Source organism: Ipomoea nil, unplaced genomic scaffold (assembly GCF_001879475.1).
Source record: "Ipomoea nil cultivar Tokyo-kokei standard unplaced genomic scaffold, Asagao_1.1 scaffold1043, whole genome shotgun sequence".
NCBI lineage: Eukaryota > Viridiplantae > Streptophyta > Magnoliopsida > Solanales > Convolvulaceae > Ipomoea > Ipomoea nil.
Genome location: NW_017617471.1, coordinates 1,347,854 through 1,365,759, shown reverse-complemented (window position 1 = coordinate 1,365,759; position 17,906 = coordinate 1,347,854). Strand labels below are relative to the sequence as shown.

Below are 17,906 nucleotides of genomic sequence, written 5' to 3'. Positions count from 1 at the left end.
GGATGTATAGTGCAAATTGGCTGCGGTTGGTGCATAATAATCTGCGCGCACCAATTCAAGCTTTTGCACATGGACTGTATGTATATATTTAACCTATACACAATCATTATTGGATTAAGTACCTGCTACTTCTAGACACCTTTAATGACAATTAATTATTATTGTTTTGTGGAAGTTGTATGATAATAAGGTTGAAACTCAACAACAACTATGTCACTTTTTTATTCCACCACCACCTTCGTCGCCGCTTCATGGAAGAGGGCAGCGCGTTACGTTGCTTTTAGTGCATCACTTCCATGGAACACTTTACGTTCTACAAACTCCCATACATGTGTAACCTTTTTTCCCTAACTTATTTTCTAGGATCAATCAATTATTAAACCCACCCCCTCCCCCCTTATCATAAACAATAGAGATATACTAATCGAAAAAAATCCTTGTCAAATTGATCAAATAGTCGAATTAGTAACTATAAAGTTTCAAGTCGACTTTTCATAGGAGATGTATTTTGGATTTCTTAATTTGAACTGTTTAGCTATTATTAATCTAGATTGACTTAATTTCGTGTGATCATTTGTCAACTAAAATCACAAGATGAGCTTTACACGGAATATAATGAGAATAACAATAGTTACAAGGATGTGACTTTGTTAATTAAACTTCGTATACATACATCACAGATTCCGCTCGTGGAGGGTTCCTCCCTTTAGCTTTTAGGGGTGGGTTGAGTTGACTATGTATATACTGTATCCTATCTCTCTCTTACACACACGCATATATATATATATATATATATATATATATATATATATATATATATATATAATTTATTTATTTATAATTATTTATTTAATAGTAAGTATGTAGTGTTAATCTTGTATACTATCTTTAATTAATTTCGTCACTATAATAAAAATATTATCTTTTTTACTTATAGCAATGGATATTTTATTATTTATTAGTGTATTGGACTATAATTACTATAATTGATCTTAACACCAACCATTTGATGACTTATTTTACACTCATAAAGCACAGTTTAATGAATTCACACAGAGACAAACCCTCCCTAATTTTCATGCCTATATAGATATTACTGAATACCTATCCACACATCCATTTCATATTCTCTTTCTCTTTCTCACTACCACCGTTCTCTCACCTAACAACCACTCCCTCTCCACCGCCCGCCGCCGCCGCCGCCGGAAAACCATGTCTACGAAGGAGTGCACCCACCACAAGGAACGGAAAAAGAAGCGAACTCGGCAGTGCTGCGCCGGGCTTCTCATCTTCCTCTTCCTCGTCCTCCTCACCATCCTCATCATCTGGGCGGTTCTCCAGCCCAAGAAGCCCACCTTCCTCCTCCAGGACGCCACCATCTTCAACTTCAACGTCTCCGCCCCCAACATCCTCTCCGCCACCATCCAAATCACCGTCACCTCCCGCAACCCCAACGACAAGATCGGGATTTACTACGACCGGCTCGGTACCTTCGCCACCTTCCGCGGCCAGCAAATCACCTATTCCACCGCTATCCCGCCGGTATACCAGGGCCACAAGGACCGCAACGTCTGGTCTCCGTTCGTCTACGGCAACGACGTCCCCATTGCGCCCTTCTTCGGCCCTATGCTCAGCGCCGCCCAGGCCGACGGCGGCGTCTGGCTCATCTTCCGCCTCGACGGACGCATTAGGTGGAAAGTCGGGACCCTGGTCACTAGCCGCTACCATATCCACGTCACTTGTCCGGCCTATATTCCGTTCGGAGACACTCCCAGACCCGGCGGCATCGTCGTCGGCAACGCCGTGAAATACCAGCTCGTCTCGAGCTGCGACGTTAGCCTTTAATCGTCAAGTCAACGTCGCCGCGCCGTCAAGTATTTACTACAGTCATGATCATTTTCCCTGTTTTTACTTTTATTATTTATCATTTTACCCCACTGCCAAAGTGCCCAGAATACAGGTGAAAAATAATTGTAGATTTTGCTATTTAAAAAAGAAAAACAAAAATAACGACGAGGAAGTGACAGCAAAATATACAATGATGTAAGCAAGGTTAAGGATGGGATGACAAATATGTATAATACTTATTTTTTTATTTTCTCTAGTCCTTTTTTGAAGTTTTGATATTAGAAAAATGTGATGAGGACATAGTGGATGAGGAGTCATGGAGATTGGAGGGTAACCCATCACTTTCCATCTTTTTCTTACAATAATTCATATCATATAATAATTAATATTTAATTTTAGTTCAGTTTATATTAGTTTGGGTTTATTGTTTAATTATTAGTAATGTTCTAAACACTAAGCTAGATAGCTAAGTACTGCAATTACACAATCACCTTTGTTAAGTACTGCCAATGATCTTGTAGTCTAGTGTCATTCAAATAGGAGGTCATGGGTTCAAGTCTGGCAGTACCAATTAGGTTGAGAATAGCATTTATGATTTATGCTATGACATAATATTCATCAATAATTTAAAGGGTATGGATGTATTTATTTTAAAAAGTGAGATAGATTTTGTAACATAATTTAATTGTTATAGTGATTAATTAATTTAGAAATATTTGATGAAAAGATCGAAAGTTGAAGCCTTCACCGGTAACCTCTGCAGTGTGGATATGCATCACAAATATGGATCATGGATGGTTTTAGTCAATTGAGTGGTGAGCTGTTTTGGTCCACTCTAAGAATAGAGAAAGGGGCATACATAATGTATCATATCCCCATGTGAGTTTGGCCATGTTGACAGACACACATACCAAACTGTGAGATCGTATACTTAAAATAATTCATATAATGTTACTCATAACTTACGTTATTAATAGCTCCCATAATAACTCCCACAACGAATAGAGACAGTGAAATTTGAATTCAAAATTATAAATTCAAGTTCACATAGATAGCTCAGTAAATTTCAGAATGCCAAATTATATACGAGGATACATGTAGAGTCCCAATAATCGTAGTATGAGAGTTTAACTCTCTTATGAGGGACTCCTTATAGTATAGACATTGGGTATTGCTCCTCCAGCCTAATGGCCAGACTGTTGAGTTACTGTAATTTACTCATTTACAATTCTATAAAGTCGGGATGTAGAGACTTTTGGAGTGAGAATTTTCTTTATTTGTACCGCAGGAGCGTGGAATAATGAGAAGGGAGTAACAAATTATATTAATTATACATGGCATATACTGTCCGTTGGTGCACGAGACAGAGAATAAATTGATTTGCCTTACGTTAGACGAAACGGATACTTTGAAAATTTTGGTGTTTAGTTGTGTATTTTTCTATTGTGTTGGTGCAAATATTTGACTTTTTGTTTATGCATTTAATCAATGTCTAACATGCTTGGTAGTTTCTATGGATAGAATGTATGTTTGAGGCCATGAAGTTTACTTTAATGGGCCGAAGAGATCTTTTTATATTTTCAACGGATTCCTGCCAAACTCAGCCCAGCCCAAAATGACCCATTTATGTATATATGTATGTATATAAAACAATAAATTTAGCAAATATCCTACAAACGAGAAATTTATCACAAAAAACCAATGATCGAATCATACCGGTAATAATGTGGAAGTAACTTCTCAATAAAGTGAATTTCTTATACATAATTAACAAAAGTCTAGCCTCTGTTGATTAATTATTATTCCAAAGCGTGTACTATTCTGTCTGGCCAGATACTACTTTAGAACCGAGATGGGGAGCCCTTAGGGTTGGGGTTCAACCTTTTTTATCAGGAATGAGTCTCACCAATGACAGCATGGGAGCAACCTCTCAAAGTGAGGGGCTCCTTGTGCGTAATAAGTAAAGGTTTAGCCTTTATGGTTCATGTTTAATTGAATTATCATGATTTACATCATTTCAGATACTCCATGGGACCCTTAAGGTTGGGATTCACATTTTGGAAAGAATTATTTTTTTGGAATTTGACTCATAGTAAAAGTTGTCTATTGATTTAGGTTTGGGGGGGGGGCGGGGGGGGGGGGGGGGAGTTTTAGTAAATTAAAGTGATATATAATTGGGAGATGAAAATAGGTAAAACTTTTTGCCTAGATAAGTAGATAATTACTTATTGCAGCAATATCTTTACATTGATTTGGCCTATCCAACAAAACTGACAACGATTATCCCACTGGCCCTCTCTTTTCGCTTACCAATTCAGCCCCACCACATTATCACAAAACTTTGCATCTTTCCCAGCCTAAATCTCTGCAATTCATTCAAAGTGTTTTCATCCTTTTAATCTCCTGAATCTCCATCCATGGCGAAACACAGCCGCTCACGCGGCGGCGGCAGCGGATGCAACCCTTTCGGCTGCTGCTGCGGCTGTCTCTTCAACTGCATCTGCAGCTGCATCTTCCAGATCCTCTTCACCCTCCTCGTCATCGCCGGCGTTATCGCCCTCATCCTCTGGCTCATCTTCCGCCCTAACGCCGTCAAATTCTACGTCGACGACGCCTCCCTCTCGCAGTTCGATTTATCCGCCGCCAACAACACCCTCTTCTACAACCTCGCCCTCAACATGTCCATCCGCAACCCCAACAAGCGGATCGGGATCTACTATGACGTCATCGAGGCCCGCGCCTTCTACGCCGGCCAGCGATTCGCCGTCGGCAATCTCGACCCGTTCTTTCAGCCGACCAAGAACACCTCAGATCTCCGCGCGGTGTTTAAGGGCCAGAACCTGGTCCCGCTCGCCGACGGCGATAAATCGGAGTATACGTCACAGAAGAACAATGGGGCTTACGGGATTGACTTGAAGCTCTTTCTGCAAATCAGACTGAAATTCTGGCTCATCAAATCCAAGAAAATCAAACCCACCATTGATTGCGCTCTCGACAATGTTCCCCTGCACCCCTCCAATGGCAATTTTGAGAGAACACAATGTCATCTTGATTGGTAGTAGATTCTTGATTCTTGATTCTTTATGCTCTAGATTAATCAAACTTCTACTTTCCTGCGTTTAGATTCCTTAGTGTGCATTTTTGCTTCTTGAAAATTATAAAAAAAAAAATTAAAAAAAAAATGTGTTTTTATCATTTCTTGATTGCAATTATCTAGTTACAAGTAAAACTCGCAGTCATTATCTTAATGAGTATTTTTTTTTTTTTTTTTGGTAATTCTAACGGGAAAGGATAAATCTGCTATAATTGTTTATAGCGGATCTTAAATCAAGAAAGTTAATAGTTTGGATTTGTAATCTTATTATTATCGTGTAAATTTGATTGGGTTTCTCATTGTTTGCAATTATCTTGTGGTTTAGTGTTGATGAGATGAGAATATAGGATTGATTGATTCTTCATAAAAGTTTTTGCCTTTTTTATTTTGAATGATAAAAAAGATTAAAGAAGTGATTCAAATCTTTAAGAAAAGGGGATGAAGTAGCTCTCAAGATTGAAAGTTGCACGTTATGATTTAGACTATGTAAATGTAATGGGACAAACGTTAGTTGCGACAAAAAGTGGTCGTGACATCCTGAAAAAGATATAAAGTGGTGGCCCCAACTTTGGGTCTTGGGTTAAAGATTCAAATTTGAAAATTGGGTTAGTTTATTGATGCTAATGGGTTAGAGTTTTTGGGTTTGAATGTGCATTAATCTCTGCTGTCCACATGTCATGTAACGTTGCGTTTGTCACACATGACTACATCTTGCCCCCACCAACTCACAAGTCACAAGTGATGTGCTATCATGATAACTTGGTAATTGGCACTTGCATTTGTTGTCATTCTTTTTATATTTTTATATTTATAATTCAAGTTTCGTCAGATTAAATTTAAAACTTCATGAACATGCTCTTAGGCCTTTAAGAGATAAGTTGAGTCAATTTAATTTTGAAATTTAACATCAAGTTGTACACTTCTGCACACAAGAAATGATACTAATCGAAGCCTAAACATTCATCACATAATGAGACTAATCCAAACTTAAATCTTTAATGTTTGTGTAACAGGAATCAAACTTTCACTCACCCAATTATTGTAGTCAGTGTTGCAAAAATCATGCCTAGGTGCTAGGCGCTCGGCCTCCTAAGCGGTCCCCAGGCGCCTAGCGATTTTTTTACCTTTGATTGTAGTTTAATAATCAATTATTTTCTAATGTATCAACTATGGTGTCCATCTCATTCTCTTAACCATTGCTAAACCTAAAACACCAAACAAACATACCAAAGACTGGGATGCTTTACATCAAATAAGTTGTCTGCATCCCCAACCCCCTCCATTATTATATTGACAGTTTGTTACCTACCCCATCCTTCAATTTTTTTGAGGCCATAACTCTTTGAGACTTATTTATACACAATACGCCTTTGACTTGACATGTACTCATATTGTATGTTATCAGTAGAGTTTTTAAGTGAGCTTTAATCCAACTTGTTTAAAGCTCATATATTAAAATTAGGGATTAATTTCATTGAAGTTTCCTATCACTCAACAGTTTAATATAACTAATAAACAAACTCCTAAAGCAATTATAATGTTAAAGTTTGATTTTCTCTTGTGAAAGAATCAAAGCAAGTTCAAATTAATTTATTTTCTTTTTCTTTATTTGTTTGGTACATAGCTGTAAAAGTGTTTGGTAAGTTAATTGATAGCTAATTACATGCAAAATGACTTTCTCAAAAAGTTGATCAAAAAAATTACATTGAGCAGATTTTTAAAATTTAACATTTTGAAACAATAAACTATTACAAAAAGTGGCCAAAATTGGCTGATAAGTTAATTAGGTACAAATTCAACATTTATTTATTTTTTCTTTTGTGGAATAAAGTCATAAAAATCCTTAGATTTCATTATAGTATGTTAGTGGTTTTATTTATGGGAATAATCATGAGAATTGGAAACGAAAAAACAAGGGGAAAAAACTAATGGCGGAAGGTAAAATGTCAAAATCAAATATATACAAAAATGAAAATTCAAAATACAGTAGTGATATACTAGGAGTCAGATCAATGCCGTGCTAAACCTCGCCGGCCGGCGGAGGTGGCGGCATTTTATACGCCGGCGAGAGTAGCCTCCACAATTGTAACAGCTCTGTCACCTTCTTCACGAGCCGGCGAGGCTGACGGAGTGAAGTAGGTTGGGGAAGTACATGGAGTGGAGAAAGGCGTCGTTTCTATATCCAAATGGCAGTCATCGGCCACCGTGGCCACCACCTCCGGTGATATTACCGGCGAGTCGCCGTCGATCTCGAAGAAATCCTCCAAGCTCCTCCGTTTACTATTCGTTTTCCTTCTGGGACCCTTTTCCACCGAAGAACAAACTGATTCTAAGTCTTCTTTCTCTTCTTCCTTGATCGTGAAGAGAATCTTGGAGGGTCCATAAAGGCCTCCCTGGAGCTTCAACAGGTCGACGAGCTCCATCTCCGGCGACTCGGGGGTTGACCCGGCCGAGTTGTGGAGACTCGGGGTGGAGCTGGGTTCGATTCTGGCGAGGTGAGTGTCAGTCCGGAGGCAGAGAAACAAGAAGAGTTCCTTAGAGGGGGCGGAGAAGAAAGAGGATGACTGAGATTGCCTCTCGACGTCGCCGCTTCCACTTTCCGGCGTGATGCTACGGCGGAAGGCGCGGCGGCGCCAGAGCACGAAAACGAGCTGGGCGAAGAGCGCCGCCAATAAGACAACGAAGACCACGGCGAGGGCCGTGCCAAGTTTGCTTATACCGCCGGCCATCTTTACAGTAACTCTGAGGTTTTCATGCACAAAGTCTAGTTTCCGGCATGGGAGACTGGGAAAGGTCTGAGGTTTCGTGTTCGTAGGGGAGAGGATTGGACTGAAGTTTAACGGATAAATTTCTTGGAAATTGAGAAGTAATAAAAGCGTGGGAGAGAGAACGACGTGGACACAAATTGTGTGTGACGTGGACTGGCTTTTGAATTAAATGGGCAGATATAAAGTCAGTAAGACACATTTAAAAAAAAAAAAAAAAAAAAAAAAACATAAGGCTCAAATAGCTCCATGCCTCCATCTATATTAATCATTGTTCAACTCACCCTTTGAAATAAATAAGATATATTTATTTTTAAAATTTTGTTTACTTAACATTTTCTTCAAATTTTTCTTAAATAGCCCTTAAACAATGCTGACATGAAATTTAACATGGAACTTTGCTGATTTGTTAATAAGTAAATTTCAATTTTGGCTCGGTGACTATTAGGGCGTAAATTATGCTGTACAACCGAATGCACCATGTGCATGATGCATACGATGCAAAACGATGTCGTTTTGGTTAAAAAACACGCGTCCCACTTAAAAAAGAAATTAGGTTCGATTCCCGACAATAACATTTTTATATATCCACAAATTCATAACTAAATATCCACAAATTCATAACTATATATCCATAGTGAATGAATGAAGTAAAAATACACAATATATTCATAAATTCATAACTATATATCCACAGTGAATGAATAAAGTAAATATCTACAATGGATGAACTAAATATCCACAATGAATGAACTAAATATCCATAAATCTATAACTATATATCTACAATAATGCTATTGTCGAGAATCGAACCTGAAATTTTTTTTTTAAAGTGGGACGCACGTTTTAAGTCAAAACGACGTCGTTTTGCATCGTATGCACCATGCACATGGTGCATTCGGTTGCATAGCATAACTATTGCTATTAGGGTCTTATTAATTGCAATTCACGACTTTCAAAACTGTTAAAAAGGAGAAAAATGAATGAAATCTTTGCTTCTCACCAATCTTGTGGTGTTAGGTACCTCTTACATTTTTTTTCCTTCCATCAGTTACCAAGAAGCTTCCTCTTGTTGGATGTATGTGTTGTAGCCGTATTAATACTAAAATTGTCATTCAGCTTCATGCCAAAATACTATACATTCATAAGTATTACCTTAGCTGTGAAGTTGTTAAGTATCATATCATATATGGATAAGCATCCATCACTGTTCCCATACCCTTTTTGTCTTTAAAATCATGTATGTAAACTAGGTAAAAGTAAAGGGTTAAGATATTGTGGCAACCCTGGGCAAATTGATCGTACAGTTGACTTAATAATCATGAGGTTTCAAGTTTGACTTTTCATGTGAGCTGTCTATTTGGCTTTTGGTTTGAACTAGTCAGTTAAGGGCAACCTACGCTTGTTTACCTCATTGTGATAATTTACTAGATAGATTTATAAGGCGTGTGGTCCTGTGCCGACTAGGGTACAAAGCGGGTTTCACCCAAAACGTACATACATAGACAAATGTTAGTAGCAACAATTAAACAGTTGTTATATCGTGGACCACGGTGCAAAATCGATTATGCACCGTGCATCAAAACGACGCTGTTTCTTTAAGTAAACAAACGGCGCACTGTTAGTGTTAACGAAGTGACACTACAGTGTATCTAAAACGACACTACCTCACGTATTATTTTTATATTATCGAATGAAACTGCAGTTATATCAAAACGATACTATAGTTGTAGTGAAATGAAACTGTAGTATATATAAAATGAAACTGAATAACATTTCACATATTTGAGTGTATGTTGTACAATGAAGCTGTAATTATATCGAAATGATCATGTAGTTGTGTTTTAATGAAACTATAGTGTATATAAAATAAAATTAAATAATATTTTCACATATTTGAGTGTATAAATATTGAATGGAACTGTAGTTGTGTTGAACTGAAACTACAGTGCATACAAAATGAAACTGAAGAAGAGAGTTATTTTTTAAGGAACGGCACGAAACTGATTCTATTTCTTTTCATTTAATAAAACGACGTCATTTTGATGCGCGGTGCATAATCGATTATGCACCACGGTGCACGATATAATTTGCAACAATTAAAGCATACATATTGGAGGTTTGGGTTGGGTTGAGTTTTGTGTGCAAAAAACTCTAGAATTTGATGTCTTGGGTCATCAAAAAAGAAAGAGGATTCATTGGAATGGGCTTTAAAATATTGGGTTTCTTGATAAGCCCATTGGGCTACTGCAATCAGTTTTAAGTCCAATCAAGGATTATATGGAAAGCTTTAATGGGCTTAAAAACAACATCGTAAGCCTCATGGACTATTTGATAATTTCGTCCGGGTAGATTCTTAAATTCAATTGTCATCGAGATTCTAAAGTTTTCAATATTCTAATTTCAACCTCAGGGTTATAGTTTAGTTTAAATCGTGCCCCTTAAATGTTCAAGTTTGTAATTTCGTCAAGAATGTTATAAAAAAAATTGGATACTATGTCCTCCGGAATTCTATTGTCATGTCAGTAATTACAATTAGTCCAAAATCAATTTACTATTTTCCTAAGTCGAGGAATATTCAAGTTGTCCTCCATCAGAATAGGGTGAATTGCACAAACTAAATCATTAAGTTTATGCAAGTTCCGGTTATGCTAGAGTAAAACCTTTTCTAGGAAGTTCGTTGTCCTGTTTTTTTTTTTTTTTTTTTTTTTTTTTTTAGATATAATTAATTTTATCCGAATCTTACAATTCTTTCCCGACTCATTATAATAGGCCTCCACAATATTCAGAACTAGACTTTGGGGTAAGTTAATCTTGTAAGGGGTATAGTTTAAATGAATATAAGAATTTTTAGTGATTATGTTATGAATGGTTTATAAAGCAAAAGATATATCCACTTAAAGATGAAAAAAAAAAACCATAAAATAGAATGTGGAGAGGAAACATGGCTTCCACGAAGTGCAGAAAGATGGATAATTGGGGTCGTGAGTGATGATGATTTTAATGATTATGTCTCGTACGTGCATATTCCATTAGGCTTCAGATACAAGGTTTTCCTAACCCAATAATTCTCAGCTGTCATGTATCCTCGACCAATTGTTTACTACAAATAATGTAATGATGGTCGTGTTTTTTTTTTTTGTTTTTCTTTCTTTCAGAAATCCACAGTCACTATTCCAGCGTGTGTACGAAGTAAACTCGACTTTTATGTAATAATTCATAATCACAAATAAGAGATTTGCATTAGAAAGACCTTGTATAATGAGTTTAACCGAGAAAGTCTTGACTAAAATATAAGAATCATATTTCATTTATTTGATCATTCTTTTCGAGACAATGATTGTGTTTTAATTTAATCGGGCAACAACTCCACTGTCTCATCCATCATCATCATCAATGCTCCATTAATCTCACTAAGCTAATTCATACATGTATAAAATTACACGCCATTTAGGTCGTTTTAAAATATATGAGGTTATGTTAATCGTGAAAAAAATAAAGTGGGACAATTTGTTTGGGTAGAGGAAGTATAACCCTGCTTCATTTAGTTGCTTATATATATATATATATATATATATATATATATATATATATATATATATATATATATATATATATATATATATTCATATTCGGGTTATAGGAAATTATGTCAATCCAATATTTATATCAATAGTGAAACTCATTGAGGATTAATTTTCGTTAGTCCATGGTAGAGTACAATTCAAGAGGAAAAAGAGAATGAAATTATAATTTGCCCTATACTCATATATAGTGAATGTTTGCCCTCGGTGCATAGTTAAGTAGTCGAAAGGTTGAGTGTAGTGTCCAATGAATATTCAGGTTCAAAAAAGAAGTAACATATGATCTGTAAGTCAAGCACGTTTAACCAGAGTTCTTTGACAATCTGATTGTCATATCATATTTAAAACAAATTGGTGATAAGTAGATGAACATTAACCCTTTAACTATATCCGATCCTTCCGTGATAAGTTACGGCGCCAAGCCTCGAATTGAGTAAGGACTGAATTCACATGCGAGATTAAGTTTTTGCACTACTGTAATTTTAACAAAGTTCAAGATAAGCTAATGTTTGTAAAACTAAACTCTCTTTACATAGCAATATAATACAAAAAATAGCCCTTAATTAGTCGGTTGTCAAATTATATTGCCTCCATTACTTCTTTAATTAATCAAATGAGTGCTTAATCTTAGCACACTTGAGTCCAAAATTCAGCAATATTATTTTGTCATCGATGTTTTATTTTAAGTGACAAGAAAACCTACACTTACTATCTAAAATTAAGCACCAAGTAAACTTCACTAGCTCCTCTGTAATAGCGCACAAAACGTAATAATATTTTTATTTTGAATAAAAAAATCAAACAATAACATACAAAATGTATAAAATGAGACTCAAATTTAAGCCCTTTTAATGAGTAAAACATGCCCATTTACACCATGAAATTTCTTGTATTCATTAAGAGTCCGTTTGAAAACCTGAAAAATATTTTTCGAAAAATGATTTTCATAAAAAGACTCACTTTTTGAAAAATAATATAATTTTCTAATGTTTGGCTAAACGTCGAAAATTAACTTCTTTTTTTTTTTTTGTTTGGCTGAAAGTTCATAAATTGCATTTTTCTGATTGGTTAATTATTTTCCTGAAAATGAACATATCATAATAATAATAATAATAATAATAATAATAATAATAATAATAATAATATTAATAATAATAATAATAATAATAATAATATTATTATTATTATTATTATTATTATTATTATTATTATGTGGTGGTGATGGTGGTGTAGTGGTGGTGGTAGTTGTGGTGGTGATGGTGATGGTGATGGTGGTGGTAGTTGTGATGGTGATGGTGTGGTGGTGAGGTGGTGGTGGTGGTGATGGTGATGATAGTGGTGGTAGTAGTAGTGATAGTGACGGTGGTGGTGGTGATGGTGATGATTGTGGTTGTGGTGGTGGGAGTCGTACTGGTAATAATAATATGAAAATTAGAGTTTTCAAAAAAAAAAATGGAAATTAGAAAAGAGCAGATGAGAGAAAATATAAATATTGAAAAATAATAAATTCGAAAAATCTCTTTTGAGTAAAAATTTAGGGAAGCATTTTTAATCAAATTGAGATTATTTTTTTTTCATTGATTGGAATGAATATTTTTATTTGACTTTTTTTTTCTTGAATATATAAACTCGAAAAAGTATGAAAAAATGACTTCCGAAAGTTATTTTTCATATTTTCAAGCGAGCTCTGAGAGGAAGAGAACTAAAGTAATTTTGGTGTTCATGGAGTCTATTTATTATTATACAATTATTAATTAAGATTATTAAAATATCAATAATTACAGAAAAAAGGTAAGGTAGCCACTTAAAGGTAACACCTATAAAAGGTGCATGGATCAAAGTACTCTCAGATATGCAAAGGTTAAAAAAATCACTCTTAAAAGAGTGCAAAAAAGCTATAAACTTTTGTGTTAAAAGGGCTGTCCACTTTCTGTATTAATTTATATACTTTAGAATTAATTCAGAAATTTTATACATAAATCCATGGTGGAGCTAGCTTAGGATCTTCTTTCCATTCCCATCAGCTTTTAATGTTAAAAAAAAAAAAAAAAAAAAAAAAAAAAAAGATTCCTGAACTCATTCTGAATGTTTATGAAATTATCTTGTGTTAATTACCCCATTTGGTAAAAGCTTATGACTTTACATTTATGGTTAATCACATTTAATTATAATTATGTCAATAATTTGATTGTTCTTTATAAAGAAACTTATCACAATCTATCCCTGTATTAGATTGTGCGCATTTATGCAGTAGTAGCAACTTCTTATTTGAACACAGGTCTATATATATATATATGTGTGTGTGTGTGTGTATGAGGGAGACTGAGAGTTTGTGAGACATTCAAAAAGAAGAGTGTGTAAGCCATTAGATTCACAGCTTTGGTGGCCAATAATGATTTTCTTTTCACATTTCATCTGAATTTTCCCAGCAGCTTTCACTTCATCATTCTATACTTTTCATGCATTTTAGTTGTTTTCCGTGAACTCTGGCAAAAGAAGTCCCAATGTAGTGGATGGGTTGTCAATGTCATTATAACAGATATAGAGTAATTAATTCTGCAAAAAATTAGTCCGTGACCTCTCATTTAGAAGAGTCACAGTTATGCCACTTGACCACAATGTCATTAACATTATTTCAATAGGATAGTGACTTTAAAGATTGAGACGAAGCACAACAATTAGCTGCTTTTCAAAACCCACACTCTCTTAGAATATAATGGAGTTTGCTAGCACAATTCTCAACAAGAATTTGTTGAAACAACGAGAAGAGAACCAAAAATTAGCAAACCCCAATCCAAACTTGATAAATGGAAGAATTTACCAACTAACTCAGTCAATTACTCTATTTTGTTCTCGATAAATATGAACCACCCTATATATAATATTACGATATTAAGAAAAAAAAAAAAAAAAAAGGAGGAGGGGGGAATGGGATTCAAAGAAGTTGGCCTGGTCATAAAAATGGGAAAACTTAAAAAGGAGAGAAAAGATAAACCAACATGGAGAAGCCAGCTTCTTACTCATGGTATAAAACATCAAAAAGGTGAAAGAATAGCTAAAGTTGTTGGTAATCAGAAGTTAGATTTTTATTTTATTTTCCTTTTCTTTTTTATGGAAAAGAGAACATGAAAAAGTAAATCATAGTATATATAGCCAATGAATATGATGCTTCAATTCTCTAAGGACATCATATTAACTTGCTTTCATATTCTACCTTAATCATTTATTTATTATCTCGACAATCGATTTAATTAAATCTTTTACAATTCGATATCTTGTATTCTTTCACTGCAAAACTAATTTAGATATATTTTGAGTTACACGAACAAAACTTGACTCTTACTAAGAAGAAAGATACGAATCAAACTTCCAATCTTATAGCTTACGAGAAAGATCGAGCTCTTTAACATGACACACAACTCAACCATTTACAAAAATTAAATTTTTAATCTTGTAGCTCAAGAAAAAGAGCTATTTAACATGATGCACAACCTTTTATAATGATCAAATTTTCGATATTACAATTGCATTAACAGCCTGCTAATTAAATTCTTAATTAAAGGGGTGTAATCTTTTGAAAAGCTACAAGTAGACGACAAATTCCATTCTTATGGTCTCAGGTTTAATTTAAAGACATGAAGATAATGATCTTTTGGAGATTCTAAAGTAGAGAAACACATCTTTAAGGTTTAAAGGGAGATTCTCATCGATGTTCTTCAACATGAACATTTATTTATTTATTTTAAAATTAACTTTAACTTTTTATTTGTCTTTATCAAATAATTGTATTTTAATTCCGAACCCCTCCTATTATTCCACAACTTTACATAATGCTTTCTGGAGATAAGAATGTTGGGGTTACTAAAATCAAAGTGAGAAAAAGTTAATTCCTTTGCAAAACGCATCACAAGCCATGAAAAGTAGTGCTGCCTCTCCTCTCCTCTCCTCTTTTGATATATATTTCTGTGGGAAGATTTTGCTTTATTTTTTTATTTTTTTTGGTTTTTGACAATCCTTAATAAAGCACAAAAGTTGCACCTCCTTTGCACAGCCGTTAAGTAATGAATATATCTCACTCCTTAATTAATCTTGGTTTCTACAATGGGTTATTGAAGAATAGTATATAATTTTTCACTTATTTTGTGTTAGATATGGCTTAACCTTGAGGATGGGTTAAATCTAGTGGGCTAGTCTTGATTTAGCCTAGGTTTAGGTGTTAGAAATAATTGATTCATAATGTTGATTTATATAGGATGGAATTCCCTCCCTTTCATTCGGTTAAAATTTAAGTTTATAAGGGTTAAAAGAGGTATGTTAGAGAAGGTTATGAGTTTTTTTAAGAATATTGCTTTTTCCATGGTGTCTTTAAGAAATAATACTGCCAACAATATTTAAGTAACTATTGAGATAATAATCTTTTAGGGTTTTCTCATCACATCTTTCACAAACCCATGAAAACTTTTGAGATTAGCTAGGGTTTTTAATCTCCGTATCATCATGGGGTGATTAAGGTATATAGATAAGAGAGGTGAAACAATTCTTGATTTATTCGGTCTAGAAATTACGTTTCTAATGGAATCAAGTAAGTTTAATTTTTATATATTTTTATTTTAATTAAAAATTCATGATCATAAACATTGTCTAGCTTTATTTAGTGCCATCATTATCTCATATCACTAGCTTTGCCCCATGTTGAGCAATACACAAATTCGTTCTTAACTTAAAAATCATACTTAGCCACTTGACTTGCTTTTAATAGAATATACATTATAGTATATATGTGCATTGTAGTGGAATTCTCGTACTAATGATATATCCGAATAATATTTTATCTAAATGTTCTTATTAGTTAATGATAGAATGAATAGTACACTTCAGCCACTTCTTGTTATATGGCATTCAATATCCTCTCTATACTATCTATTGGGTGGCAATTTATTAATTAGAGGACCAAATTCAGCATCTTATCGGTTAAAATGTGACACTAATTATTACAAGTATAAGAAAATAAAGTTGTGCATCCATTAATTGCTAATTATAGCTTTTGACAATAATAGTAAATGCTTGATCATAATAATTAATATCAAAGCATGTCACGTATGAGAGATGCATCAACATTTTACCCCTCGAAATGAAGCTATAACTTTTGGTGGAATAATAAGCGTTTGATCTTGAGAGTCTCTAAATTATGTTGATGTCAATGATATGGTTTTAATTTATAGTCTAAAATTTACAAAAGTAAATATATAAACTTTCTTAGTAAAGTACTAAAATGACCATTTGACTACAATGATTTCACCATTTTGGTTCTGGATTTCCAATTTCATTCATCCAATAATATTTTTAACTATCAAATTTGTACCCATTTTAGTTCTTCATAGAACATTATTGGGTAAAATTAGAAGCAAGAATCAAAGTGGTGAAATCACTATAATCATATTTTTACAGTACAATACAATGTCATGTTATATGTTAGGATCAATCACTTATCACTACGCTAGAAGTTACAACTAGTAGCACAAAGATAACTTTATTTCCTTATCTCTGCATTGTACCAATTATCATCAGAATCAAGCGGTCACCATTATATTACACCAAAAGTTATAGCTAATAGCGAAGACGCAACTTTATTTTCTAATACTTGCATATAACAGTCAACGCTACATTTCAATAACTGGATATTAGATTCGATCCTCCAAGCTTACGCCGAACACTATACTTTAAAAAAATGGACTCTAATCTCTCAGTTTGAGACAATTGGTAAGTAGCAAAGAGTTGATTGCCATTTTAAGTTGTTGAAATGAGGATGGGAGAAAAACTTAGAGGAGCAACCTAAGTACACTTTATGAATGCTACTTTATCTTTAATTGGGTGTTGAATTAAGGTGTAATTAGATGGTGTCTAGGGATAGATGCATGCTAACTAATAAGTTGGTGAAATTCTTTATTTGTTAGTTGATCTGTCACCGACATATGGTCTTGTTGTACATATTTCCTTGTCTCTTTTTTCGTTGCCTCATTTCTTAGCTTTTCCTTTAACGTTAACTCATGAAAACAAAGTTTTCCTTCTTTTGAATGAGGAACAAAACCACTTATCTGATCCCTTCTTCTTGTTGTGTTTTTTCCCCAATTCAAGTCTATAAGAGTTTTTACAGACCAAAAGCAAAAAGCGTGAAAGTGTTTTTCACCTTTGGCTTTTTCTTTATTTCCTTTCATTTCCTTTTTTGCTTCACTATTTTACTCACTACGTACTCTTACCCCTTTTCTTCCTTAATTTCTTCATTATGTTTTATTCATCATAAATTACGACAAAAAATCGATTGAATTATCGTAATTATATATAGATTGTTAGGTGGAAGTTTGGACGGTCAAGTAATTCACTATTCTACCACAAAAATTACTATGCAAGTATAATGAAATAAAATTACGTTTTTATTACTAAATATAGTTATTTGTGTAGTAGTAAATTGACTGATATGCAAGCATATAAAAAAATAAAGTTATATTTTTGCTACTAGCAATATTGATGTTGCCAATTCTAATGTTCAGTATCTTTATAATTATAAGAAATTAGTTCTTGAAAAATGAACAATAGTTCACAAAAATAATCATTATT

General features: G+C 34.1%; 3 protein-coding genes across 3 annotated transcripts; 2 read left to right on the top strand and 1 right to left on the bottom strand.

The window, feature by feature from the left end:
• The first annotated feature begins 1,107 nt into the window (after positions 1-1,107).
• On the top strand, positions 1,108-2,104 carry LOC109181981 (NDR1/HIN1-like protein 12). Its single transcript, XM_019331971.1, has one exon. The coding sequence runs from the start codon at positions 1,213-1,215 to the stop codon at positions 1,843-1,845; it is 633 nt and encodes a 210-aa protein (XP_019187516.1). The 5' UTR covers positions 1,108-1,212; the 3' UTR covers positions 1,846-2,104.
• Positions 2,105-4,086: 1,982 nt separating this feature from the next.
• Positions 4,087-5,043, top strand: LOC109181980 (NDR1/HIN1-Like protein 3-like). Its single transcript, XM_019331970.1, has one exon. The coding sequence runs from the start codon at positions 4,266-4,268 to the stop codon at positions 4,905-4,907; it is 642 nt and encodes a 213-aa protein (XP_019187515.1). The 5' UTR covers positions 4,087-4,265; the 3' UTR covers positions 4,908-5,043.
• Positions 5,044-6,996: 1,953 nt separating this feature from the next.
• On the bottom strand, positions 6,997-7,671 carry LOC109181113. Its single transcript, XM_019330867.1, has one exon. The coding sequence runs from the start codon at positions 7,669-7,671 to the stop codon at positions 6,997-6,999; it is 675 nt and encodes a 224-aa protein (XP_019186412.1).
• Between the last annotated feature and the right edge of the window lie 10,235 nt (positions 7,672-17,906).

What these genes read in the sequence shown, in the direction of transcription:
- LOC109181981 (XM_019331971.1), top strand. Translation starts at nt 1,213, where the DNA reads ATGTCTACGAAGGAGTGCACCCACCACAAGGAACGGAAAAAGAAGCGA.
- LOC109181980 (XM_019331970.1), top strand. Translation starts at nt 4,266, where the DNA reads ATGGCGAAACACAGCCGCTCACGCGGCGGCGGCAGCGGATGCAACCCT.
- LOC109181113 (XM_019330867.1), bottom strand. Translation starts at nt 7,671, where the DNA reads ATGGCCGGCGGTATAAGCAAACTTGGCACGGCCCTCGCCGTGGTCTTC.